General features: G+C 47.6%; 1 protein-coding gene across 2 annotated transcripts in view; it reads right to left on the bottom strand.

Moving 5' to 3' along the window:
• SORL1 (sortilin related receptor 1) overlaps positions 1–23,723 on the bottom strand; it is a 172,919-nt gene that overhangs the window by 42,147 nt on the left and 107,049 nt on the right. Inside the window, exons 22-28 of one of the 2 annotated variants that reach the window (XM_039228694.1) lie at positions 21,000–21,173; positions 18,560–18,673; positions 14,855–14,977; positions 11,665–11,784; positions 5,801–5,926; positions 2,708–2,815; positions 526–657 (exon numbers count right to left, since the gene is read on the bottom strand). In XM_039228694.1, the coding sequence (XP_039084625.1) occupies positions 526–657; positions 2,708–2,815; positions 5,801–5,926; positions 11,665–11,784; positions 14,855–14,977; positions 18,560–18,673; positions 21,000–21,173 (897 nt within the window). The remainder of the gene's footprint in view (positions 1–525; positions 658–2,707; positions 2,816–5,800; positions 5,927–11,664; positions 11,785–14,854; positions 14,978–18,559; positions 18,674–20,999; positions 21,174–23,723) is intronic. The other variant, XM_039228695.1, reaches the window with a different exon arrangement.

Here is a 23,723-nt window from a genome sequence, read left to right as displayed (position 1 = left end):
TTCAGCTCAAGTCATGATCTTGTGGTTTGGGGGTTCGAGCCCGGGTCGGGCTCTGTGCTAACAGGGTGGAGCCCGCTTAGGATTTTCTCTCTCTCTCCCTCTCTTTCTGCTCCCCTCAACTTGTGCCATCTCTGTCTCTCTCAAAATAAATAAGCTTAAAAAAAATAGAACGGAAGCCATAGTCGTGAACAAAACAAAGGTCCTGTTCTCGTGAAGCCCACGTTCCGGCAGGGAGGGACAGGCAGTCCAATAAAAACACAGCATGTGAAGTGCTGAGTCGTGCGGGGAAGGCCACTGGAACCAGACGAGGCCGCTAGAGTGGCGGGCCGCGCGAAAGGCCTGCCGGAGAAGGGGCTGTGTGGGCCGAGACCTCGGACCTTCGCGCCTTCCCCTGACACGTATACCAACAACCAAAGAGCACTACTTCTGAAGCAACAGAGAGAAGTCTTTTCAGAAAGGGCAAGGCCTGCAAGCCAGAGTGACCCGCTCCCCCACAGCGTCACCAGTGGCGCAGGCCCCACTCACAGCATCCTGCATAGGCGGTGTCCTCGTCGGAGCCGTCGTGGCACTGGACGATCCCGTCACACACCATGGAGTGGAACAGGCACTGCTGGCGGTTCTTGCAGACAAAGTCCATGAAGCGCGTGCACAGGGGCTCTGGAAGGGGTCCGGGGAGGGGGGAGGGCGTGAGCACTGGGAGCTGGTGGGGCCCCCTCGCCGGCCGTGAGCAAGGGCTCCCAGACAGGTGCACACTCAGGAAATAGTCATAAGAGCCACGTTCACCGGTGCCCTGAGTGAGAGCGCCTGACATGGAAGTACAACATTCAGCTCTCGGGACGATATTTTTTTTTTTTTTTTTTATGTTTTATTTATTTCTAGGAGAGAGAGAGAGAGACAGCGGGAGCAGGGGAGGGTCAGAGAGAGAGGGAGTCACAGACTGAAACAGGCTCCAGGCTCTGAGCTGGCAGTCAGCACAGAGCCCGACGCGGGGCTTGAACCCACGAACCGCGAGATCATGACCTAAGCGAAAGTCGGACGCTTAACCGACTAAGCCACCCAGGCGCCCCTCGGGACGATATTATGAGAGATTTTACTGTCCCGTTTTCCAAATGAGAACAGAGGGGATGGGACGGCAGCATTAAACGTTTTCCAAAAGCACACAGCTAATGAGGGTGGAGCAATACAGACACCCAGGCCCGTCTGACATCGCTCATGACTTCATGACCACGCAGAATACGGACTCTCGGGGTGCCCGGGTGGCTCAGTTGTTTGAGCATCCGACTTCAGCTCAGTTCTGATCTCACAGTTTTTGAGTTTGAGCCCTGCGTCCGGCTCTGCGCTAACAACTCAGAGCCTGGAGCCTCCTTCCGATTCTGTGTCTCCTCTCTCTTCTCTCTCTGCCCCTCACTTGCTTTGCTCTCTCTCTTTCAAAAATAAACAAACATTTAAAAAAAAAAAAAAAGAATACGGACTCTGTACTACTTTTTCTATAAAGGACCAGCGATGGACAGAATTTTACCCCGGACAACACATATGTAAAAGCCCTCATCCCCACTGTAAATGTATTTGGGGACAAGGCCCCTTTTAATTGCTTTTAAAGAGGTCATTATGGTTCAGTGAATTCATGTGGGTGGGGCCCCATCCAGGGCAGGCAGTGGCCTCCGAAAAAGAGACACCATGCAGACAAAATGCCATGCAGGACACAGCCAGGAGATGGCCTTCGGACTTGAACTGCAACATCAGCCTGCCCCTGAGTCTCCGGCCTGCCGGCCTACCCTGCAGATCTGGGGACTCGCCAGGCCCTGCACGAACTGATCCCTGAAAACAAATCTCTCCGTATATGACACACACATCCTAGTCATTCTATTTCCTGGAGAACGGGGAGCAACCCAACCAGGGGGCAGGCTCTCAGGGTTCTGGAGCCCCTACAGTCTCTATCACAGCTACTCCACTCGCCACGGCGGCACGGAAGCAGCCGGAAGCCAGGGACACACAAGCAGGGGTGTCTGTGTTTACAGAAAACATCCATTAATAGAAGAGACCACATACAGGCTGGCTTTCCGCCCCAGGCCCGACTGCCAACCCTGCACTATTATGTCAGTTCTTAACCTGGACTGCGTATCACAACCACCCGAGGCACTTTTTAAAGGTCCCAGAGATCAAGGGACGTCTGGGTGGCTCAGTTGGTTAGGCGTCCAACTTCAGCTCAGGTCATGATCTGGTTTATGAGTTCCAGCCCTGTGTCGGCCTCTGTGCTGTCAGCTCAGGGCCTGGGGCCTGTTTCAGATTCTGTGTGTCTCTCTCTCCCCTTCCCTACTTGTTCTCTGTCTTTGTCTCTGTCTCTCAAAAATAAACAAATATTAAAAAAAAAAAAAAAAAAGATCCTCATGTTCAGGCCATGCTCCAGATGAATTACTTCCAAATCTGGGGTTGGAGATGGAGGCACCCGAGCAAAGCATACTCAGACATGCGCACCAGTGATCCAAGAAAGTCTCTCTGAGTCTAAAGGAAATGGGGGGGGGGGCGGTAAAAGGGTCCCCTGGTCCGAAAATGGTACCCAAGAGATAATCAGCAACAGGCGAGTAGGAGAAGTAAGTGTTCAGTTCAAGACGACGGGTGGATGCCCAAACGCCCTGCAAATAAGCACCAGTGTCCAGCGAGCTGCGACCTCTCCACGATCGCCCCCCGCCGCCAGGAGAGGACTCACCACAGTGCTGCTCATCGGAGCCATCCGAGCAGTCCCGGAGACCGTCGCAGTGCTTGCTGGAGGGGATGCAGGTGCCGTTCGGGCAGCGGAAGCCGTTGCACTTCTTCTCTGAAATGCAGTCCGACAGTGGAGAGAAATGACGGACAGGAAACAGGCAGGCACATGCAGCCATCATCGGCGGAGGGGTGGGTGGTGGTGAGGGAGGACATGTCTGTACCACTCTTATGGAGGGGGGGATGGGTAACAGCTGTCCCAATTACAAATGTGCGCACACCTTGACCCAGCAATGCCATTGTACAAATGTCACACACAAGTGAAAAATCATGTGGGTATAAGGGTATTAGCTACAACGCTTTTTGTAAAACACTGAAGGCCACCTACGTGTCCAACGATAGGGGACTCTATAAGACTTTGTTGTATGTTCACTGGAGCACCGGATTGTTACAAAGGGACTGAAGGAGCACTCTGTAAAAAACGTGTGCTAGACACACAGTTGCGTGAAAAGAAACAAGGTAGCAAAACACCAGTCATCACATACTACTTGTGTAAAATAGAGCGAGAATACACAGTGTATTTAAATGTGCACATATGGACAAAAACATCCTACAAGTATCTCCAACCATAGTTTCCTAGGCGGACACAGGGAGAATCTGGCAGATGGGGAGAGAAAGGTTTACCCCACACCTCATGATACTTTTTTCCATTTTGAACCTTGAAAACATGTCACCTACTCAAAAAACTGAGTATGGATTTTCCAGAAAAGCTTCAGTGAGTTTAACAAAAAAAAAAAAAAAAAAAAAAAGGAGGCGGCGAATCCTGAGTATAAACCCTGGTCTTTTAAAGCTCTCATAAATCACCATCTTAATTCATCAGGAATTCTAAACCAAAGTCCTTTGGACGAAGTCCATCCTAGAAATGTTAAGAACCTTAGGTTTTACACTTAGCAGCGAATTCTGAGTGTGAGGTAACCCCTTCTCCTGAACACAGAGCTGTCGCTGGACGTTAGGCTTAAACGTAAGTTCTAGCACGTGAGTCACCGGCCACTGCAAATCCAGCTCTGAGAACAGCAGCTCTGGGAGGGTCGTGTGTGAGGCAAGAAAATGTGTTTTAATCCCCTTAATAGTCACCCTGCCTAGGAAGTTACTCTATGGACATCAAACAGAAACAGTGAGTGAGTACCACATTTAATGTCACTATTAAAGCTTTTTCTAAAAAGTATAAAATTAAAATTACACAAGACAAACTCCCATTCGTTGCATTAGTGAAAACAACTGAAGAGCTAAAATGTAAGGTCAAGGGAGACTTGGGGAAACTTACACTCCGTTCCTGATAGAGATGCTTTGGGCATAATCATTTGGAAATGCAATATGGCAACACTTAACGAGAATCATGAAAACACATCAGAACGTCTGACCCCGCAATTCCATACCAAGAGAACATACCCTGAGAAGTACCTTCAAGAAAAATGAAACCTTCATTTCCAAAGACAGAAGTAATTTCACTATGCAGGACAGTGCAAAATTAAAAGCACAGTCATGCCCAACCAGGAAGCAACTAAGTAAACTAAGTCAGAGAAATCCAAAGTGAATACGCATCTGCCATGAAAACGATAACTGGAGAAAAATACAGATAGTGGCAAACACCTTTGTTTAATATTGAGATATGAGAGGAAAAAAGTATGTGATGTGTAGACATGACCATCCCATGAAGATCTGGAATGTACGGTGCAAAGTAACAGGGAATATACGTATACGTGTATATATACATATATATATATATATATGTTGGTCTCTGCCCCTGGTTAGTGCACAGAGCTCTTAAACTCTTATAATTTTATAGGTGACAGGAGTGTTCTTTGTTCTAATGGGGCAACGCTAGATGGACTCAGCATAGCTTTAGGATGAGGGCTGATCACCAGAAAAACCATGCCATGATAGGAGGCTTGCCACTTTGAACCCCATCCCCCATATTCCAGGAAGGGCCAAGGGATAGAGACATAGGCCTATGCCACAAAGCCTCCATCAACATCCCAAAAGTATGGGGTTCAGGGAGCTGCCAGGTTGCTGAGCCAGAGAGGCTGGAGGAGTGACAGGTCCGGACAGGGCACAGAAGCTCCACATCCGTTTCCGATACCTTGCCCTACGCATGCCTTCCATCAAGGCATTCATTCTATCCTTTTCAAATAAACTAGAAAAATGTGCTTCCCTGAATTCTGTGAGCCATTCTAGCAAACCAATGAACCCAAGAAGTGGACGTGGGAATGTGGATTTACAGCTGGTCGGTCAGAAGTTCAGGTGACAGTTTGAGGCTTGTGATGGACCTCTGAAGTCAGGGGCAGTGCTGGGGACCACACCCTTCCCCTGTGAAATCTCACTCTATCCCAAGAAAGACAGTGTAAGGAATGAGTTAACTGAGGACACCCAGCTGGTATGGAAGAATTGCTTGGTATGGAAAATACATACTGGGTGGCCAAGGAGTGTTGAAGTCTTCTGTGAGCAGAAAGTTATGAGCAGAGACACAGGGATTTGTTTCTGACAGACATTAAAGAGAAAGGATAAGGAGAGAGGACCTTAAAGATATTTGGTTGAAAAGAGGATGTTATATATTGTGTCTGTGTGCTTGCTATTTTGCAAAGGTAACTGATGACCTCAGATTTATTTTCTAAATCAGTTATGCTACCTTCAGGGATGGTAAGCCATCTTACCAGAGGACCATAATAGAGAACTCTTAGCCATCAAATACTCTATTTACAGAGAAAATGTTGGCTGAGTTCTGGCAGAACACTGTCATTTCCGTCTTTGGTGACTATAGTTATGTAGTTAGCACTCTGGGTAGGTTCACTGGTTTCCATTTCTGTGCTTCAAGGTTGTGATGGAAAAGCAATGAGGCAAAATGGCTTCCCTGACAATGAAGACCATACCACATACTCCTACACATCCTGCGCAATGCCATACAGAACCTGGGAGGGCTTCTCTGGTTGTCAGAGTGGGCACAGAAGAGCCGTATTCCAATCCCCGGCCCATCTGTTGCCTCTTTTCCTGAACAGCAGACACTGGGAAAGCAGCAGGGGAAGGCTAATGCGTTTGCATTTACCACACTTCACCGGGTCCTCATCAGAACCATCCTGGCAATCCATGTCGCCATCGCACGCCCACCGCTGGGGGATACAGTGCCCATTGTGACACTGGAAGTTGGAGGCCTCGCAGGTGTGGTAGATGGCTGCCGGCAAAAGGAGAGAGAGAAAGTGTCAATGCCGCCCTCACCGCCGCTCCCCCACCAACCACCAAGGGGAGGACTGAAGAGACACCATCCTGGGTCATGAGGTGTGGATCGGAGAGCCCAAGTTCCTCCCTGGTCAGAAGCCACGCACCTGGGGCCACCCTGAAGGTGAGGGGCAGCCTCCTGATGAAACGACCGCTTGGCTCTGCAGGTTTGTAAATGTTACATAAGCACAGATGTACACGTCAAAAAAAAACACATTCGTTTTTCATGACTACCCATGACATAAGGATTATTCCCCGTCTATAGGTGAGAAACAGCCTGAGAGAGAGTAATAAACTTGACCACGTTCACAAAGACAATTCAGTAATGGCGCCAGGGCTATGGGAGCCCAAAGCCTGTGTGGCCCCTGCTCTGTCTTGCTACTTCATCTCCTCATGTAAACCCACTCACTCATGCAAATTCTGTGGGACAAGAAGAGATGGTGGGTGCTCAGGAGACTGGCCCTAGACCTGGTCCAGCCACTGTATCAGGGGCTTCACTCCCATCATCTACACTGACACATAAGGACCCTTATAAGCTCTGAAAGGCTGCCATTTTATAATTCTAAGTCAACCAGTTAATTTCAAATGTGGGAAACGTCAGATCCAAAGAGCACAGAAGATGTATCCAGACTTACAAAGAAAAGGTCCCAGGACCTCCCAGACCTGTCTAACTTTCTTGACAGTCAGGAGCGACATCTACCAGCCAATAATATGTAGTGTCCACGACAGTGATTTAAAAAAGAGGCAAGTAAAACAGAACTATTGTCACAACTGAACAGCCCTAGCTGCATACATGGGCAGAGGACACCTGGAAGTCCTTTAGAAACCACTCAAAGCCCTGGTCAAAGGCTAGTTCAGATGCAGAATAAGTGTCTGGAACCCAACCAACACTACTAACCACCTTCTCCATGAGATTTCCCCTTCCTCCACTGAACTAGAGAGCCGCTTGTGCCTGCTCATTGCTGAATGAAAGCCAGGCCTGGCCCTTTTTACAACTGACATAAAATTCATACCGCCGAGATAGATGGGCTCTGTTAGTTTATGTGGACACGGCGTCTTCGCAACAGAGGAGGCAAAAACAAACAAACGTGGGTGACTGAGTGCATACCGTAGTTATTTATTCAATCAAGGTGCTCGGCAATTGCTACTCAAGGGTTGGGAAAATTGGCTTTCAATGCCCTCTAGGATTTCTACTGAATTTGAGGCTATTTTTTGCAGTAGTCTGAAATACAAAGAACCTGATTTTTCAAACCACTTTAAAACAAGTGGTGGTCCATTATCTACTGTCTTCCTACCTCTCTGAAGATCAAGGATAGCATGCAAACAGGTCGACAGGAAGTTTGAATATTCCCAACCTTTGGCACTTGGCATCCATTAAACATCTTTTTAAAATATATTTATCTACTAATTTGACAATAAACTATTTGTAAAAAAAATGAATAAATAAAAAAATAAAATAAAATATATTTATCTGGTAACAGGAGTAACAAGGTACATGAGTTTTTGCCCCAGTAAACAGCCATTGCCTGGAATACTTTTGATCTATTGGTTTTCCGAACCTGACAGCCTTTGAAAATATTCCTCAGCAAAGTCTTGCTCACTTTCATAAGATATACTGCTGCCTAAGCTCATTACCATACTGTTCTGCTTGTTATTATCCAGCTTATGCATTACACTTTTAATTGAAAGCAATTTCAGAGTGCTAATGGAGTTTCCAAATGACCATTCTGGGAGGCATGTCTGAGAGCTCCAAAATATATCACAGAAGCTGAGCTCAGGAAGATTCATTAGTTTGTACAGTCTCATGTAACTGGCCAGGTATGAATGGAATGCTTAACACATTCTTTTTCCCTGAATTTTCCCGTCTTCTGAGTGACTGATTAGCTTTCTGACATTGAGTGTCTGGTAAGTAATACATATTCAATTAATCCCCCTTTTTTCTAAATTATAAGGATAGAAGAAATGGACTTCAATACATATGAAAGAATTGGGGGAGAAAAACAGGAATCCTTTACACGGCAGAATTCACTGTGACTGTAAGAATGGATGGGCTAATAGGGTAAATGACCTTGAAATTAGAGGATCCTGGTTTCTAACAGAGGCCATTATCTTACACTTTACTCTCTGACTTGGACAGATCTTCTGTGACTCAGCAGGACCCTCTGGAATGCCCGGTTGAAATTATTAACCAAATACAAGTGGGGCAGAAGAGATGAATGGATTAATATGGTAGAAAAGCACTACCAGAGTCAATACACAGTACTGGCCTATTAGGAAGAGAGTGAGGGAAAAGAAGTGCAAATACCAATGTAACTTCAATGATTACTGACATAAAAGTAATAACATAAAGCATAAAGAAAAGAACCAGATAGAAATTCCAGATATAAAAAATATAGTCATGGGGTGCCCGGGGGTGGCTCAGTCAGTTAAGCATCCAACTTCGGCTCAGGTCGTGATCTCACGGACCATGAGTTTGAGTCCCACATCAGGCTCTCTGCTGTCAGCACAGAGCCCCCTTTGGGTCCTCTGCCCCCTCTCTCTATCCCTCCCTTGCTCTCTTTCTCTCAAAGATAAATAAACTTAAAAAATGTATGTATATGGTCATAGAAATAAAAATAGCTCAGTGGATGTGTGAAACAGTCCATTAGATTCAGCTGAAAAGAGAACTGATGAACTGGAAGAGAAGTCTGAGGAAGTAACCGAGACTGTAGCACATTCATAAAGAGTCATAAAGAGACAACGGATACAAAAACAAGAACCATGAGCAACAGAAGGGCACAGTCCAACAAATGGTTGATCGTAACCACTGAAGGCGAAAGCAGAGAAAGTACCAGATAGAGCTGAGAAGATCACGGCTGTAATTCCCCAGTATTGATGAAAAACAAACCCTCAGACTCTAGAAGGAAAACAAATCTCAAGAGCAAGACAAATAAAAATAATTCCTTCCTAGACAGGAGAAGTTGCATACCAGCCACAAAACAAAGGAATCCACAAGAACCTATGGATAACTAGAGAGAAAAGAGTGTCTGATTATTGTTTGAACAGATCACCTGACAGGAGAAATCAAATCAACACAGAAGAGGCCAGAAGGAAACAGACTGGCCTTTTACTTATGAAAAATTACTACAAACTCAGAAACCCAGATCCATCTGAATTCAGGATTGAGAGAAGCAAAATAAAGACAGGTTTATATAAACAAATGCTTAAAACAGTTTACCAGTCACGGACTCCTGCTGCAAGAAATGGAGAAGGATGTTCATGGAAGGGCATCAGATACAAGAAGTAGTGGTAAATGGTTATTAACAAAGACTGATATTAGGATTTTTAAAATGTAAAACTAGAATACTAAGTATTTACTGAGTCTTGTTAGTCTTGGGACCGAGTGCAGAGACTGGAATCCAGGAGAGGCGGGTGTCACTACGAAGACACACGACGTCTAAGCGTGACCACTAAAAGAACAGAAATCAAATTTAAGTTCAAAATTCCATTTGAGGAGGTGGGGTGAAGGAGATAAAGAAAACTCAACCCCATGGAAAGCAGAAAGCAAGGAGGAGAAGAGCAAAGACCTGGCATGCAAGCTGAGGCCGACAGGAAGTCAGTTGACCCCGCTCTCTTTTCCCTGGCTTTGCAGATGACTTAATTTATTGGGTCAGGAAATGAAGCGACACACCACATGTCCTAATGAGCTCACAGCTGACTGCCATCGATTCGGAGATGACAGGGAAGGAGAATCATCCTTACACAGGTTTGAAGAAGAGCCATGAGAACAGGAATATCTCTACATTTTCCCCAGATAGCCCCACCATAAAAAAATCAGAGAGAAAACTCAGGAGTCCATGGTGAACCCACCCGGAGAAATGAGTTGATAACTCATCCTGGAGGACCGGCACGTGCCGCTGAAACACAACATTGACTAATTCGGTTGTGCTAACAAGATGTTCAATCATTTTGCAATTTACAAACTGAAAGGCCCAAGTGCACCCCTCTAATTTATTAACCAATCACCCACTCAAACCCACAGCTTCCAATCAGCACTCGTGGCTCCCGGGCTCATGGCACTTCCTTCCTGGACCTTGGTTTTCCAAGGAGAGAAGCATTTTCCTGCATTTCCGCCTCCCCTCCCCCCACCACAGAACAGAGGTTCGGACACTGACAGATCACACCAGAAAGGACAAAGGGCAAGTTCAAGGTAAGTTTCCAAGGGGACAGAATTTGGTACCATCACAGATCATCCTGTGAGATAATAGGGCATTTGGGGAGAGCCATGTACTCCCTAAGGCCACATAAGGTCACCTTGAAACTAAGATGAATGCAGACAAGCAGCTGTGGAAATTACCCAATCGACAAAAGTCCCCTGAACAGGTACTCTTACCAGGTGCTGGGCAATGGGGGAATACAAAGGCATCAAGGGTCATTTCTGCCCTAGAGGAACCAAATTTAAACTAAAGCATAACGACACAGTCATTTCTATTTACATTTGGGATCTGCTAACATAGCCTTCCTTTTATTTGCTTTTACACATTGATAGGGAATGCTTCAAGCAGTGTAGGAACTGGTAGGGAATAGGGGTTGGGGGTGAGGGAGGTTAAGACAGGGGACTTGGAAGTCCCACCCCAAGAGAAATGATCCACCCCACGTGAATGCCAAGTTAACGCAGTAACAGTGAATTGCAAAATAAAGCCTAGAAGTGGATCTGCCCTCACCACGAAATGGTTACATAAAACCACCTTAGCCCCATCATTGGAGGGATTTAAAGGTAGAACTGAGTGGTGATTTCTAGAAGTTGCAGAGAAAATGTACTCATCAGGTAGTGGCATGAGTTTTTTCTTTTCCCCCTCCACAGCGTCCCCAATTCTTTGCTCTCCTCTATTCCACCATAATATAAATGGGCCCCTTGCATTCATTCATTCATAAAAATTAAGTGATGACCAGGAGGGAACCCACCACTCAACAGAAGAATTAAAACACTACTTCCATCTCACACCACCTAGCCTTTCTCTCATAGTCTCACGCTGTTTCCAACTTTCTTTTTCATGAAATCTTACCCAAAATGGGTGCAAGCACAGTTTAGGCTTTCACTGTGGGGAGCTCTCTGATTCTCCCCATTCAAAAACCTGAGCTGGGGGTACCTGGGGGGCTCAGTCGGTTAACCGTCTGACTTTGACTCAGGTCATGATCTCACAGTTTGTGGGGTTGAGCCCCGTGTCGGGCTCTGCTGACAGCTCAGAGCCTGGAGCCTGCTTCGGATTCCGTGTCTCCCTCTCTCTCTGCCCCTCCCCCACTTGCGCTCTGTCTCTCCCTCTCAAAAATAAACAAACATTAAAAAAAAATTAAAAAACATGAGCTAGTTCAGTGCTCCCCAGCGTACGGTCCCCAGACAAGGGGCCAGTCTGTCACCTGTGTTATTACTGGTCATGAAGAAATACGCTTGAGTCAGAATGTGAATGGACTATCACTCAGGATACCTGTTTACTTAACACTTTTTTCACAGCAAGACCTTCTCCGGGAAGAAAGCAGGCTGTTGGTCTGCCGGGCGACACAAGCTCATCATATCCCGGCTCTCTGAGAAGCACCCGACTGGCTGATGTCTAAGGTCCACTTCTCAGAGCCAAGAGTCTACAATCGCGGAGAGCCGTGAGGCTAACTGGTGCGCCTATGGACAAGTGCCCTTCCGCGAGAGCAGGGGATACTGACCAGTACAGTTGGCTTCATCGGACCAGTCTCTGCAGTCGTTGTCCCCGTCACACACCCAGGAGGAGCGGATGCACATGCCCGAGCTGCAGTTGTACTCGTCACTCCGGCACTGGTGCATTTCTGCAGGTGAGACCACAGACACAGAGCTGTGTGAACAAGGCCTTGCCCGTAACTCTGCTCTGGCATCAGAGCGCCTAAGGGTTAGGGGTGCACCCATTATCCGCATTATCCCCGAGGATCCAGACACAGCATGGACCCGAACCAGGGATTTCAAGGTCGCTGGGGGTGTAGTCCACCTAGCGTGCTGCAAATGGGGTACAGTTGTCCAGAGATACCCTTGCCGCCGGTTACCTTGAGGCAAGAATAGCGTTATCCATTTACCTCGGTGCACTCTGCAAATACTACCACCGTCTGACTGCTGCGATGGGAAGGGGAGAAGGGGGCAATGCACAAGCTGCCCAGAAAGCAGAATTCTTAAGAAACAGAAGCCTCCTGGCATCAGCGTCTGTGGTTTCAGAAAGAGGGTAACGAGAGCTTCGAGTGGGCTGGTGAGTACGAGAAGCTCAGATTGGGGAAAATGAGGTCAGTGCTGAGCTCCCACGACACAGGAAACTGGGGACTTTCTGTGGGCAGAGCTCTGGGGGTGTTGGCTGGTGGGCCATCTCTAGAAAGGTAAAGTCCTGAGGCAAACGGACTCGTGTAGCCTGATCAAGACTTGCAAGCAGGCTCCCTGGCAACACCATTTACTGGTCCTGGGACTGTCCTTTAATACAGAACTTTCACATGGAATTAAAAAAAAAAATTTAATTTAGTTTTTTGAGAGAAACAGAGAATGAACGAGGAAGGAGCAAAGAGTGAGGGAGAGACAGAATCCCAAGCAGACCCTGTGCTGTCCGAGTGGAGCCCAGTACGGGGCTCGAACCCCCGAACCATGAGATCATGACCTGAGCTGAAACCAAGAGTCAGATGCTTCACCGACTGAACCACCCAGGTGTCCCTCAAATGGAATTTTCAAGATTCTATGTGGGAGAGTCTGGGGGGCTCAGTTGGTGAAGGGTCTGACTGCGGCTCAGGTCATGATCTCACAGTTTGTGAGTTTGAGTCCTACATCGGGCTCTGTGCTGACAGCTCAGAGCCTGGGGCCTGCTTCCGATTCTGTGTCTCCCTCTCTTTCAAAAATAAATAAACATGTAAAAAAAAAAAAAAGATTCTATGAAAACAGGGGTAGCCAAGTCTGGGGCCCAGGGTGCCTTTCTGAGTTGCCTCATTCAGGAGACAAGTTAAGGGTGAAGTTGGGGACTCAGATATTTCTGAGGACACATGAAGAGGGCCCGGCATGGGGGTGTCAGGGACTAAAACCCCGGGATGGACACTGGTGTGAACAGGCTCGTGAAGGGTGAGTCTGGCCACCAAATGGTCAAACGTGTGCCCAATGAGTAACACCAGCAGAGTCTCCTCCTACCAGGCTGTGCCATTCACCCGTCCGCAGGCGCTGAGGAGGAGATAGGAGGAATGCACTAGATTCCAAAGAATGCTTTCCAGAACTTTCTATTTTCACAAAGATGAGAGAAAATGATGTGATCCCCCCCAAAAATTCCCCAGAGAGCCAGGCTAGCATTTCCCCTGCTCCCCTCATTTCAGTGCCTGGAAACAAACTGCCTGCTGGTGAAAACAGCATGCCCCATCTATAAGCACACACACAGCCTGCCCCGTGGGTGGGCAGAGAGAGCCGGTGCAGCCACAGCTACTCAGCACAATGTCCAGGGTCAGCGTCTGGCCTCCGTTCTCATTTCCCTTTCACAGTCAGGATCCCTCCAATCTGGTGCACTATGCACACTATGTACAGTTTCCCCCTTGCACAGTCAGCAACACTGAGTTGGGTACCAGAGCCATTCACTAAGATGGGCCTCGTGAACTGGGCAGGGCCATGCCGGGCAGCAGCTACGGGGGTGGGAAACAAAGCTCCAGGTTCCTACTCTGACACAAATAGTGTCATCTGAATTAAGTCCCTTCGGTCATTTAATTGGAAACCAAAGGACTTGAACTAGAGAACTTATCACTCCTTGCAATTCCAACACATTGTTTTTTCTACACGTAAAAATTTCCATTCAGGAAACAGATGTTCCAACAACATTTGTACCATCTGCTGGGCTTCTAACACAGTTTACTGCATTAGACTGGTTTTAAAAAATGTTCACGGGGCGCCTGGGTGGCTTAGTCGGTTAAGCGTCCGACTTTCGCTTAGGTCATGATCTCGCGGTTCGTGGGTTCGAGCCCCGCTTCGGGCCCTGTGCTGACTGCCAGCTCGGAGCCTGGAGCCTGTTTCAGTCTGTGACTCCCTCTCTCTCTGACCCTCCCCTGCTCACGCTGTCTCTCTCTCTCTCCTAGAAATAAATAAAAAACATTAAAAAAAAATTTAAAAAATGTTCACAAAGTGGGGCACATGGTGGCTCAGTCGATTAAGCAGCTGACTTTAGCTCAGGTCATGATCTTGCAGCCTGTGAGTTCGAGCCCCACGTCAGGCTCTGTGCTCAAGCTTGGAGCCTGCTTTGGATTCAGTGTGTGTGTCTCTCTCTCACTCGTTCTCTCAAAAAATTAATAAACATTAAAAAATTTTTTTTAAAAATGTTCACAAAGCTATAGATCTGTGTGTCTGGGAGGTTAATTTCACAGCCACCCAGATGTGCAGGCAGTCTGTTCCACATACAGCTGTTAAGAACCACCTAAAGTCATTTAGAAATCTTCCTCACAATCACATTCATGCTCACAGCACCTATGCCAGGTCAAGCAGGGTCTGTTATTTTTTGAACCAATCATCCCTACCATGGTGGTCATGCAGCTGGCGGTCATAAGCCCAGAGATGCTTTCAGAAATCCTGCATCAGGGCACCTGGGTGGCATAGTCGGTTAAGCATCTGACTCTTGATCTCAGCTCAGGTCATAATCTCACAGTTCATGAGTATGAGCCCCACATTAGGCTCTGTGTTGATGGCACAGAGCCTGCTTGGGATTCTGCATCTCCCTCTCTCTGTCCCTACCCTGTTTCCCCGCACACACTCTCTCTCTCAAAATAAATAAACAAAACAAAACGACAACAACAAAGAAATCTTGCACCTGCAACCCACAACAGCCCAGGGAGCAAGGGTGTCACTCTGCTCAGGAACAGGGTCCTGGACACCATGCTCCCTTACCACAGTGACTTTCATCGCTATTGTCTCCACAGTCGTCCTCAAGGTCACATTTGTAGGAGAGGGGGATGCAGGTCCCGGACTCCTGGCAGCGGAACTGGGTGTCCAGGTCACAAATGGTAGTAGCTAAAATGGGAGAGACAACATACTTGTTAGGAACGATTAATTCCCCCTGCAAAATACAAACATTCCCCTGGGGAAAAAAACCAAAAAACAAAACAACAACAAAAAAAAAACAAAAAGAAAAAGAAGCAGACTTTAACTGCAGCAACAGAGATAAAAAAAAAAAAAAACATTCACATGAGAACCTGAAATTTACAACCAAGGGAGATTACAGCATATCTTTCTGTGGACACCTTCCAGATGGGAATCGGGCTGGGAAAGTGAGAAACCACCATCCAGCCTGGGTGAGGCAGACCGATGGGCTGGACTACCTCCTATGATCCACTCCAACACGGAGCGGTCTTCCTAAATAAGTGGCAGAAATACCTGCATCTTGGAAAACTACCATTAAGAAGCCTGATTTCACACAGGAAGCTGGTGCCTCCTTGCGTCAGATGACATGGGGAGTGATGGGCAAGGATTCTGCAGTGGGCACGTGGTCTCTGCTGCCAGGCTTCAAATCCTGGCTCTGTCTCTGCCTCAGCAATTAATTTTAACTGCCTTCAGCCCATTTCCTGCTCAGCAAGAGGAGGATAAGGTAATGGGGCCGAATGCTGTGATGACAGAAAGACCAGATACGGATCTCTCCGTTCTGTTACCTACCACTTACTTATGTAACCTAACTGCCTGTGCCTCCTCCGTGTTCTCCCCAACTCCTACCATGTGGCAGGCTTACAAAGGTAAGTAACAAAACAGGTTTGGGACCAGGGCCATTAGCTCTGCTGTAAAACAGAAGAGGCTCCCAACAAACATCACATCTCTTCTTTGTCCTTCCTTTGCCCTACTGCATCAGGATGAGTACAGAAGGAGATTCCTCCCTTTTTCTGTACACAGGAATCATTTGAAGGTGAGCACAGCCCCTTGACTCCAGCCAAAGGCCCTCTAGGAAAGGCTTTGGGAGGAAGGTTGCTCTCAGAAGCAGCTGACACATAAGGTAAGATGTGACCGAACAGGATCCTGGGGTGCAAGACGAAATGGAGTGCCATGGAATAAAAAGACAACGCTGCAGTTAGACGTCCCCGGCAGCTCTTATTTGAGGCTCCATTTCTTCTCTGTAATTGAGCTCATGGTGGGAGACAGAGGATGAATGCAAAAATGACAAGGCTGCAGGGGATTCATGTCAAAACCCAGAGCACCTGACAGCTACCCAGCGCAGGAATGTGTGCATGTGGGAGGGAGACAAAGTACAAGATGCCTCCCCCCCACACCCCTTCCCTTCCCTAGCAGCTGAGGCGGGATGCTGTGTTTAACTTCCCAGTGGTGTCCAGCCACAGTCTGCCCCTTTCCTGCAGCCCTGCCTGCGGCCAGGGCGCCTCTGCCATCAGGGTAAACATGGCTCTCCTCCTCCTTGATATGGGAGCCACTCTCTTGGGTCCTCCAGCACCCCTCTCCTCTGCCACATCTGACTAGCTGGGACTTGGGCCAAGTGGAATGAACAGAGAGGGGGCAGAGCAGCAAGTCCCATGGTCCCTGGAAGGTGAATCCCAGCTGATGATGACACCATCGCAGGGTGGGTTCAGAGCCGCTGCCTACTTGACCCAGAGGAGAAGCGAGAGGTCTCTAGAAGTCTGTGAGGCCAGCGGGGAGGGCGTCAGTCCTGAATATGGAGGTCCTTGTCTCCTAACCCTGAACCAGCACAAGATCCCGGCGTATCCCTCTAGTAGACACCAAGGCCCAGGGTAGAATCCCTATCACTGGACACAGGGTCGTCTAACATGAATCTCCCTGCTTCCACCAAGCCTAACCATTTCTTGGCAATCTCCATGCAACATGTTAATTCTAAGACACGTCTCCTCTCATACCCGATTGTGTAATAAAGTCCTTTCCAGGGTAGGCTTCACTGTTGTTCAGGTTTACTGTTTATAAGGAGCTTTGGCTCTTCCCCCACAGACACCACACCTTGAGACTCTGGTAGTAAAGCAAAGAAAAAACACAGACAGCCTAATAGTTTCCCAAGTCTGCCATTCAGGAAGCTTTCTTCCCTGTGTGTGAAGGGCGGCCACTGAAACGGAGGAAAAAATTGTTTAGAAAAGGTTTAGTAAATAACCTCCAATGAGCCAACAAGGGCAATACATAGCTTTGTCAGTGAGTTGACTGCTTCTGAGGTTACTTTCTGGATGGAACGGCATGGGAATGTGGCATAGCCTCCGCAGGTGGCTAAGTACTGTCTTCCAGAGGCCAGATGAGCACCTGGAGCCAAGAAGCATCCACTGACCTGTTCTTACAGCACAAAATGGCAAATGAGCTTCTGGATCTCCAATGGGGAAATATTTGAAAGAGAAGCCTTCAGACTGGTTTCTGGGTTCCCTACCCCTGGTCTGTCTCTGCTCCAATGCATTCTCCAACCTTATCTTTCCAAGACAAAAACCTTATCATGTAATTTCAGTGGTTCCCAACTGCGCGTCTAGTAAAGTCCACAGGCGCTTGCAGCTCTGGGGACCATCACTAGGCCAACTCTTCACTCCTATCACCGATGCTTCAGGCCACGCGCTCTGACCTCTGGGCTTTCAGACATGCTGTTCTCTTGCCTACCACGATGTTCCTTCCATCTGTGTTTGGTTCACCTCTACTGACCCTTCCTCAGGGCTCTCCATAAATACGTATCCAAGTTTGATTTGTGTGCCCTTCCTGGATGCACATGGCACTTCCCCATGATAGCCCTCTTTGCCTCTACTGTACCTGCCTCTCTAGTTTTCCAACTCTCCTACAGACTGTAAACTCCACATCCACCTGATCACCTGATATCCCCAGGCCAAACTCAGAGCCCAGCACAAAGGAGGCCTCAACAAATCCCTGCTGTGTGAATGTATGAATATACTACTCACTGTCAGAGAGCAAAGCTCCTGCTTACAAGATAATGTTGAAACTATGAAAAATTAAAAATGGGCAGCAAATAAATTACCCATGGTACGTAGTTATATGTTTGTCTTTAAACCCTGCGCAACAGAATCATATATTTTGTTGTTACTCTTAGAAAGTATGCACTCCGAAGATGATGTTTCCAGGCACACCTAGCAAGGGTCCCATATTTCAAACCAAAGCAGGCATCCTCAATCAATTAAGAAGATCCCTCTAGAACCTGGCCGGCAGCTGACCTCCGCTGACTGGAGGGGCATACAAAGTAAAACCTGGTTCAGATCTCTGAAAAGGCTGAACGTTGAATTTATGTATCAAAGAATGTCGCCTGGTCAACAGATTTATCGCAGTGGTAGGGCCACAGCTACAGCCTGGGTTGCGAGACTCCGCAGACAACCCAGTTTTGGCCACAGGATGCTTCCTGGTCAACCCCTTGCAATGGGCAGCTCCCTCACCTGTGGGGGTTGGGTTTTAAATAAGAAGCTATATCTCAGTGGGGGCGGAGACATGTTTTTCTCTGTTCTTGAAGCCCCATCAGCCTCATCAGCCTAAACGGGCATCGCCAATCACAAGGGGCCACCAGCCAGCACCGTAGACGGCAGGCCCTGATCCGAGAGGAGCCGACCAGCCTTGCCGGTAACTGAAAACGTGTAACCTCCCCGGATGCCTGGCCCAAGCCGGAAGACTCACGGCAGTTTCTCTCATCGCTCATGTCGCCACAGTCGTTGTCAAAGTCACACCACCAAATGCTGTTGATGCAGTTCCCGTTGCTGCAGCGGTACTGGTTACGGAGGCAGGTGTTCTCTGGCCGGCGGCGGGAGGCAGAGGAGGAAACGAAACCAATATTACTCTTACTGCTGGACCACAAGACTCCCTTGTGAGGTTCCATTTCTCTTCCTCAAAGAATATGCCTTAAAAGGTAAAGAGGGAGAGACGGGGTGCCAAGCTCACCTGCATTACAACAGGGGCCTCCTTATTTCCTCTTTCAATTACAACTAAGGGATAAGAGGCCAGCTGGAGAGGTGCTGGGGGTGGTTACAATAATAAAAAAGGACAGTCATGGTGCGGGTTGGGTCCGATGGGTAGATGGAGATCAGCCATCAACATTATAAAATCCTAATTATCCAAGGAACTGCTGAAGGGACTATGTCTACACAGTATGAAAATATACACAGTCGATATACATACAGTCCTATGTATTTTGTATATACTATTATATATATTCATAGACCTTTAATTTTTCAGTCAAGTAGGTACCAAAGGATATGTCATACTCTGAGGGTTTTTTTCTACCCATGACACACAGGGGGAAAAATGCATTGTTTGGTAAACTGAGTCAAGAACACATAATGACCAGCCTCTTGTTTGTATAACCAAAGGCATTCTAATGGAAAATATAGAAAAGTCTTTTCTTCTCCTCTTGGTTAACTTAGTGTTAACTTGTAACTTAGCATTAACTTTATTTCATTCTAAAACAGCTTTGTGGGGGGGAGGGGGGGTGGGCATGGAGGAGGACACTTGTGGGGATGAGCACTGAGTGTTATGTGGAAACTAATTTGACAATAAACTATTTGTAAAAAATAAAAATTAAAAATTAAAAAAATTAAATAAAATAAAATTAAAAAATAAATAAATAAAACAGCTTTAAGAGGATGTTGAGAGCCTGAAAGAGAATCTCCTGTGTCTAAGAAGGGAAGGGTCGTCTTTTTTCCATTTATATTTATTTTTTTTAAGTGTATTTACTTATTTTTAGAGAGAGGGAATGAAGAGGGTAGAGGCAGACAGAGAGACAGAGAGAGGGAGAGAGAGAATCCCAATCAGGTTCCATGCTATGAGTGCAGAGCCCGATGCGGGGCTCGAACTCACAAATTGTGACATCATGACCTGAGCTGAAACCAAGAGTTGGACGCTTAACCGAATGAGCCATCCGGGCGCCCCTCCATTTGTATTTCTTGTGGAAGAACGATGCCAAGGCCACTTTGTGTGTTCCCCTGCCCAGGACTAAGAGACTGCTGTGAGGAGGGAGGTCATGATTACTGAGCAAATGTAACCTTAGGAATGAAAAAAGCAGGGGTTCAGATGCTTCCTGGCAGGGTCCCTTTCCAGAAGTTCCCCTCACTGACTGGGGCTGAGACTGCAGAGGTGGTAAGGGTATAAATTAGACAGGAAAGAAAAATGAAAACAGTTTTTCGGAGGAAAAATTTTAGAACCTATGTATTCATGTTCAAAGAAAGAGGATCAGGCTGCTACAGCCAGTTGGTCATGGCATGAGGTAAAGATTTACGCCCTCTGCAACGTCATTCTGAGCATTCTGGACATTTCTGGGCTGGTGTTGGGAAGATGGGGCAGGGTGTGAGGAAGGGCTGATGGTGAGCTCAGATGAGCTGTGGAGGGTCCAACCGGTCCTTTCTCCAAGTCAGGTTTGGTCCAACTTACAGGAAGCAGGAGATGTTTAGAACCCAGATGTAGAGGATGGATGAGGGGAGTGAGGAAGAGGCAGAAGGAGACGGCACCTGGGTGGTTCAGTCGGATGAGCGTATGACTTCAGCTCAGGTCATAATCTCACAGTTCATGGGATCAAGCCCCAAGTCGGGCTGACCACTGTCAGCATGGAGCCTGCTTCAGATCTTCAGATCTCTTTCTGCCTCTTCCCCTCCGCCCCTCAAAAATAAATAAGCATTTAAAAAAACAGGCTTGGGGTGCCTGAGTGGCTTAGCTGGTTAAGCGTCTGACTTCAGCTCAGGTGCTGATCTCACGGTTCATGAGTTGGAGGCCCACACTGGGCTCTGCGCCAACAGTGCAGAGCCTGCTTGGGATTCTCACTCCCTCTTCTCTCCCTCTTTGCCCCTCCACACTTGCTCTTTCTCTCTCTATCTTAAAGTAAGTAAAAAACTTAATTTGTTTTTTAAAAAAGAGGCAGAAGGAGGCAAAGAGAGAACTCCCAATGAGGAATGAAGTACCCTGGGCCTCAGACCCTGAGCAGGGACATCTGTATGTATCTGGTGGATTTTATTCTTCCCCGCAGCATTTTCAATAACCCAACAATGTAGAGGAACAGACAGCACTGGGGGGGGGGGGTGCGCAGGGGAGAGAGAAGGAGGGCAGAGGGTAGAAAAGAAGAGGGACGCACCTTCTTTGACGCAGGTGCTGTTCTCCTGCCGATAACCCCGAGGACACTCGCACATCAGGTCCCCAGATGGGAGGACAGTGCTGGACACGCCCTCCGGACACCAGCAGCTCTTACCGTTGTCGGCCCGGGGCAGGCAGAGCAGGCTGCACGGCCGGGGCACACAGGCGTTGCTTCCTGGACAGAAGACAAGCAGCGGCCATGTCCAGGTTAAAAAACACCGAACGGGGTGGGGGGCGGGGGGGACAGACATCAACACAACCTCCTCGTGGTACAGACACAACCACTGGAAGCTCAGAATGAGAGAAAGGGGGAAGGGGCGAGTGCGGGGGCTCGGACCTCCCCAACACCAGTGCTCAGGGCCGGGCCCACATGGGGCTGGGCACCACTCAGGGCTGGGAACCATGCCGGGTCATCCGCTGTTCCTCCTGGGAATTTGGAATTGGGGAGATAGAAAATAACAGGGTAACTGGGGAGCCTGAACTGGGAGAAAAGTCACATAGTGTGGGTGTCAAAGGTGAGGCAGGGCAAAGCTGTGCAGAAACAGATCCCAGAGAGGCAGTCGGGAGGATACAGCAGACTTCCAGAGGGGAGGGGAAGGACCACACCAGGGCCCCATGGGGAGAAGGAAAGAGAGAGACAGAAGTGGTGGCTTTACCATTCCCCGCACCTGTCCCCACAAGGCTCACCTCTATTTCCTCCCTTTAGGTTCCTTACAACCTCCCTTTATGCTTTCATTAGGGCTTTTTACTTGAGTTAGCTTGAGTGGGTTTCTGCTCCTCTGATCCAAAACCCTTAATGAGAACATACACCTGAGGAATCAGAGGGCCCAGACAAACATCCGGGTCTCTGCTTCTCAATTCCCCTGCGCCGCAGTGCAGCGGCGTGCTGAATGAAGAGCCAACCACAGTGCCCATTAGCCTCAGTGCTTCCTGTCATGCAATAAATCCACACAAGGACTAGTTAATGTTGACCTATCCCTACTTCCAGTCTTTTCTCTGGTTCAGCTTTCCCCCAGGGAGTGCCAGATAAAAGTCCATAAAACCCTTCACTGCATTCTGGAGAAAGAACCTTTGTGGATGAACAGTGATGGAAGAGGGATTTTGCTACCCTCCACAACCTTCTAGGAGGAGGGGAGAGGATGCATACACCACTTGGTAAAAGCTGGAAACACGAAAAAACCCTGGATCAACATAAAAGCCACATGAATTACGAAATGCAAGTGCATTCTTTTGGCTGTGACTATTCAGCACTGAATTTGGGGGAAATAAACAAACACTCTGATAAAACTCAGCTGATGACAGTTCTTCAGTTGTGCCATCTCATGGACAGAGAAACCCACCACAATCACAACCAGGTAATCTGTTCCCATGTAGGAAGATTTTAGCTATGTTATTGCCTATACTGACCTGCAGGTTGGAAAACAGGTTCGTTAATGACAACTGGGATTGATACACTGGTGGTGATATACTCAGTAGCTTTGGAGATGCTGGCACTCCAGCAATGTTTAACTGGCACACACATAAAAGTCACAATGATACATCAACAGTGTTGTTTAGATGCTAAGGACCAGAGAGTACAGAGCATTGCCAAATACACGAAATACACATGTGCACAGAGGAGAATCCATATGATAATACACTCAACAGGGTTCTACAAACATTTAACCAACTCTGAAGGTAGACTTTCCACCACAGAAAAACCAGGTGACTAGAGCAGAAATGCCAGAGATCCGTTCACCCTGATTTGTTCCGTCAACAGAGACTGTTCCTTTTTTGAAATGTGTATGTTCTAGGCTTGAGGGAGGAACACAGAGCTGCTGCTAATGAAAAACAATTCCATAAGGATCTGGAACATGGTCTTCATATTCAAAGGACAACACAGCATTCAGTGTTCCAGGAAACGTAATGGTAAAAGAATATTGAAAAAACACTCAAGGATAGGGCGATGTCACGTGGGATGTGTCTATAAAATAACATGACTAACATTTTCACATGTGGAGCAGATGTTCCTACCCAAGGAAGCAAGAGTCAGAAGCACCAAACCAAAAATGGGGTCCTAATTTTTTTTTTTTAACTTTTATTCATTTTTGAGAGAGAGCGTGAGCAGGGGAGGGGCAGAGAGAGAGAAGGAGACACAGAAGCAGAAGCAGGCTCTAGGCTCTGAGCTGTCAGCACAGAGCCCAAGGCAGGGCTCGAACTCGTGAACCACAAGATCGTGACCTGAGCTGAAGTTGGATACTTAACCGACTGAGCCACTCAGGTGCCCCCAAAATGAGGTTCTAGGCAGAGATGTATATAGTCTGAGAGGCAGTGTCCAGAGGCAAACCCCAAACCAAGCAGACAGAGTCACTGACCCCAAGAGGTAGGCTGGGCAGGAGCACATGGGGTGCTACAGAGCCAAGCCCAGACAACATGGGAGTATTCAGTAGAATTCCACCAGAAAGTAGCCAGGGACTCTTTACACAGGAGGCCACAGTCTTGCCGGGGCAAGGCAGACAGTGTGAAGACTCTCGATCTGATGTAAAAAGTGGACAAAAGGCAGTTGTCATCTCCAAAGATGTCCTCTTTGAAGACCAAACAGACCTATGATGTCTTCATTGGGCAGATTCAGAACATAATCAGATTTCCTCTTTGGAAAATTCCTCCAGAACCAGTTTAGGAGACTGAAATGCTATTACCTTGCTTAAATCTCTATACGTTTGACAATTATCAAAATCAAATCCAG

This window comes from Hyaena hyaena, unplaced genomic scaffold (genome assembly GCF_003009895.1).
Source record: "Hyaena hyaena isolate Hyena2069 unplaced genomic scaffold, ASM300989v1 scaffold_34, whole genome shotgun sequence".
In the NCBI taxonomy this organism is placed as follows: domain Eukaryota; kingdom Metazoa; phylum Chordata; class Mammalia; order Carnivora; family Hyaenidae; genus Hyaena; species Hyaena hyaena.
This window is presented reverse-complemented; position numbering and strand designations above follow the sequence as displayed.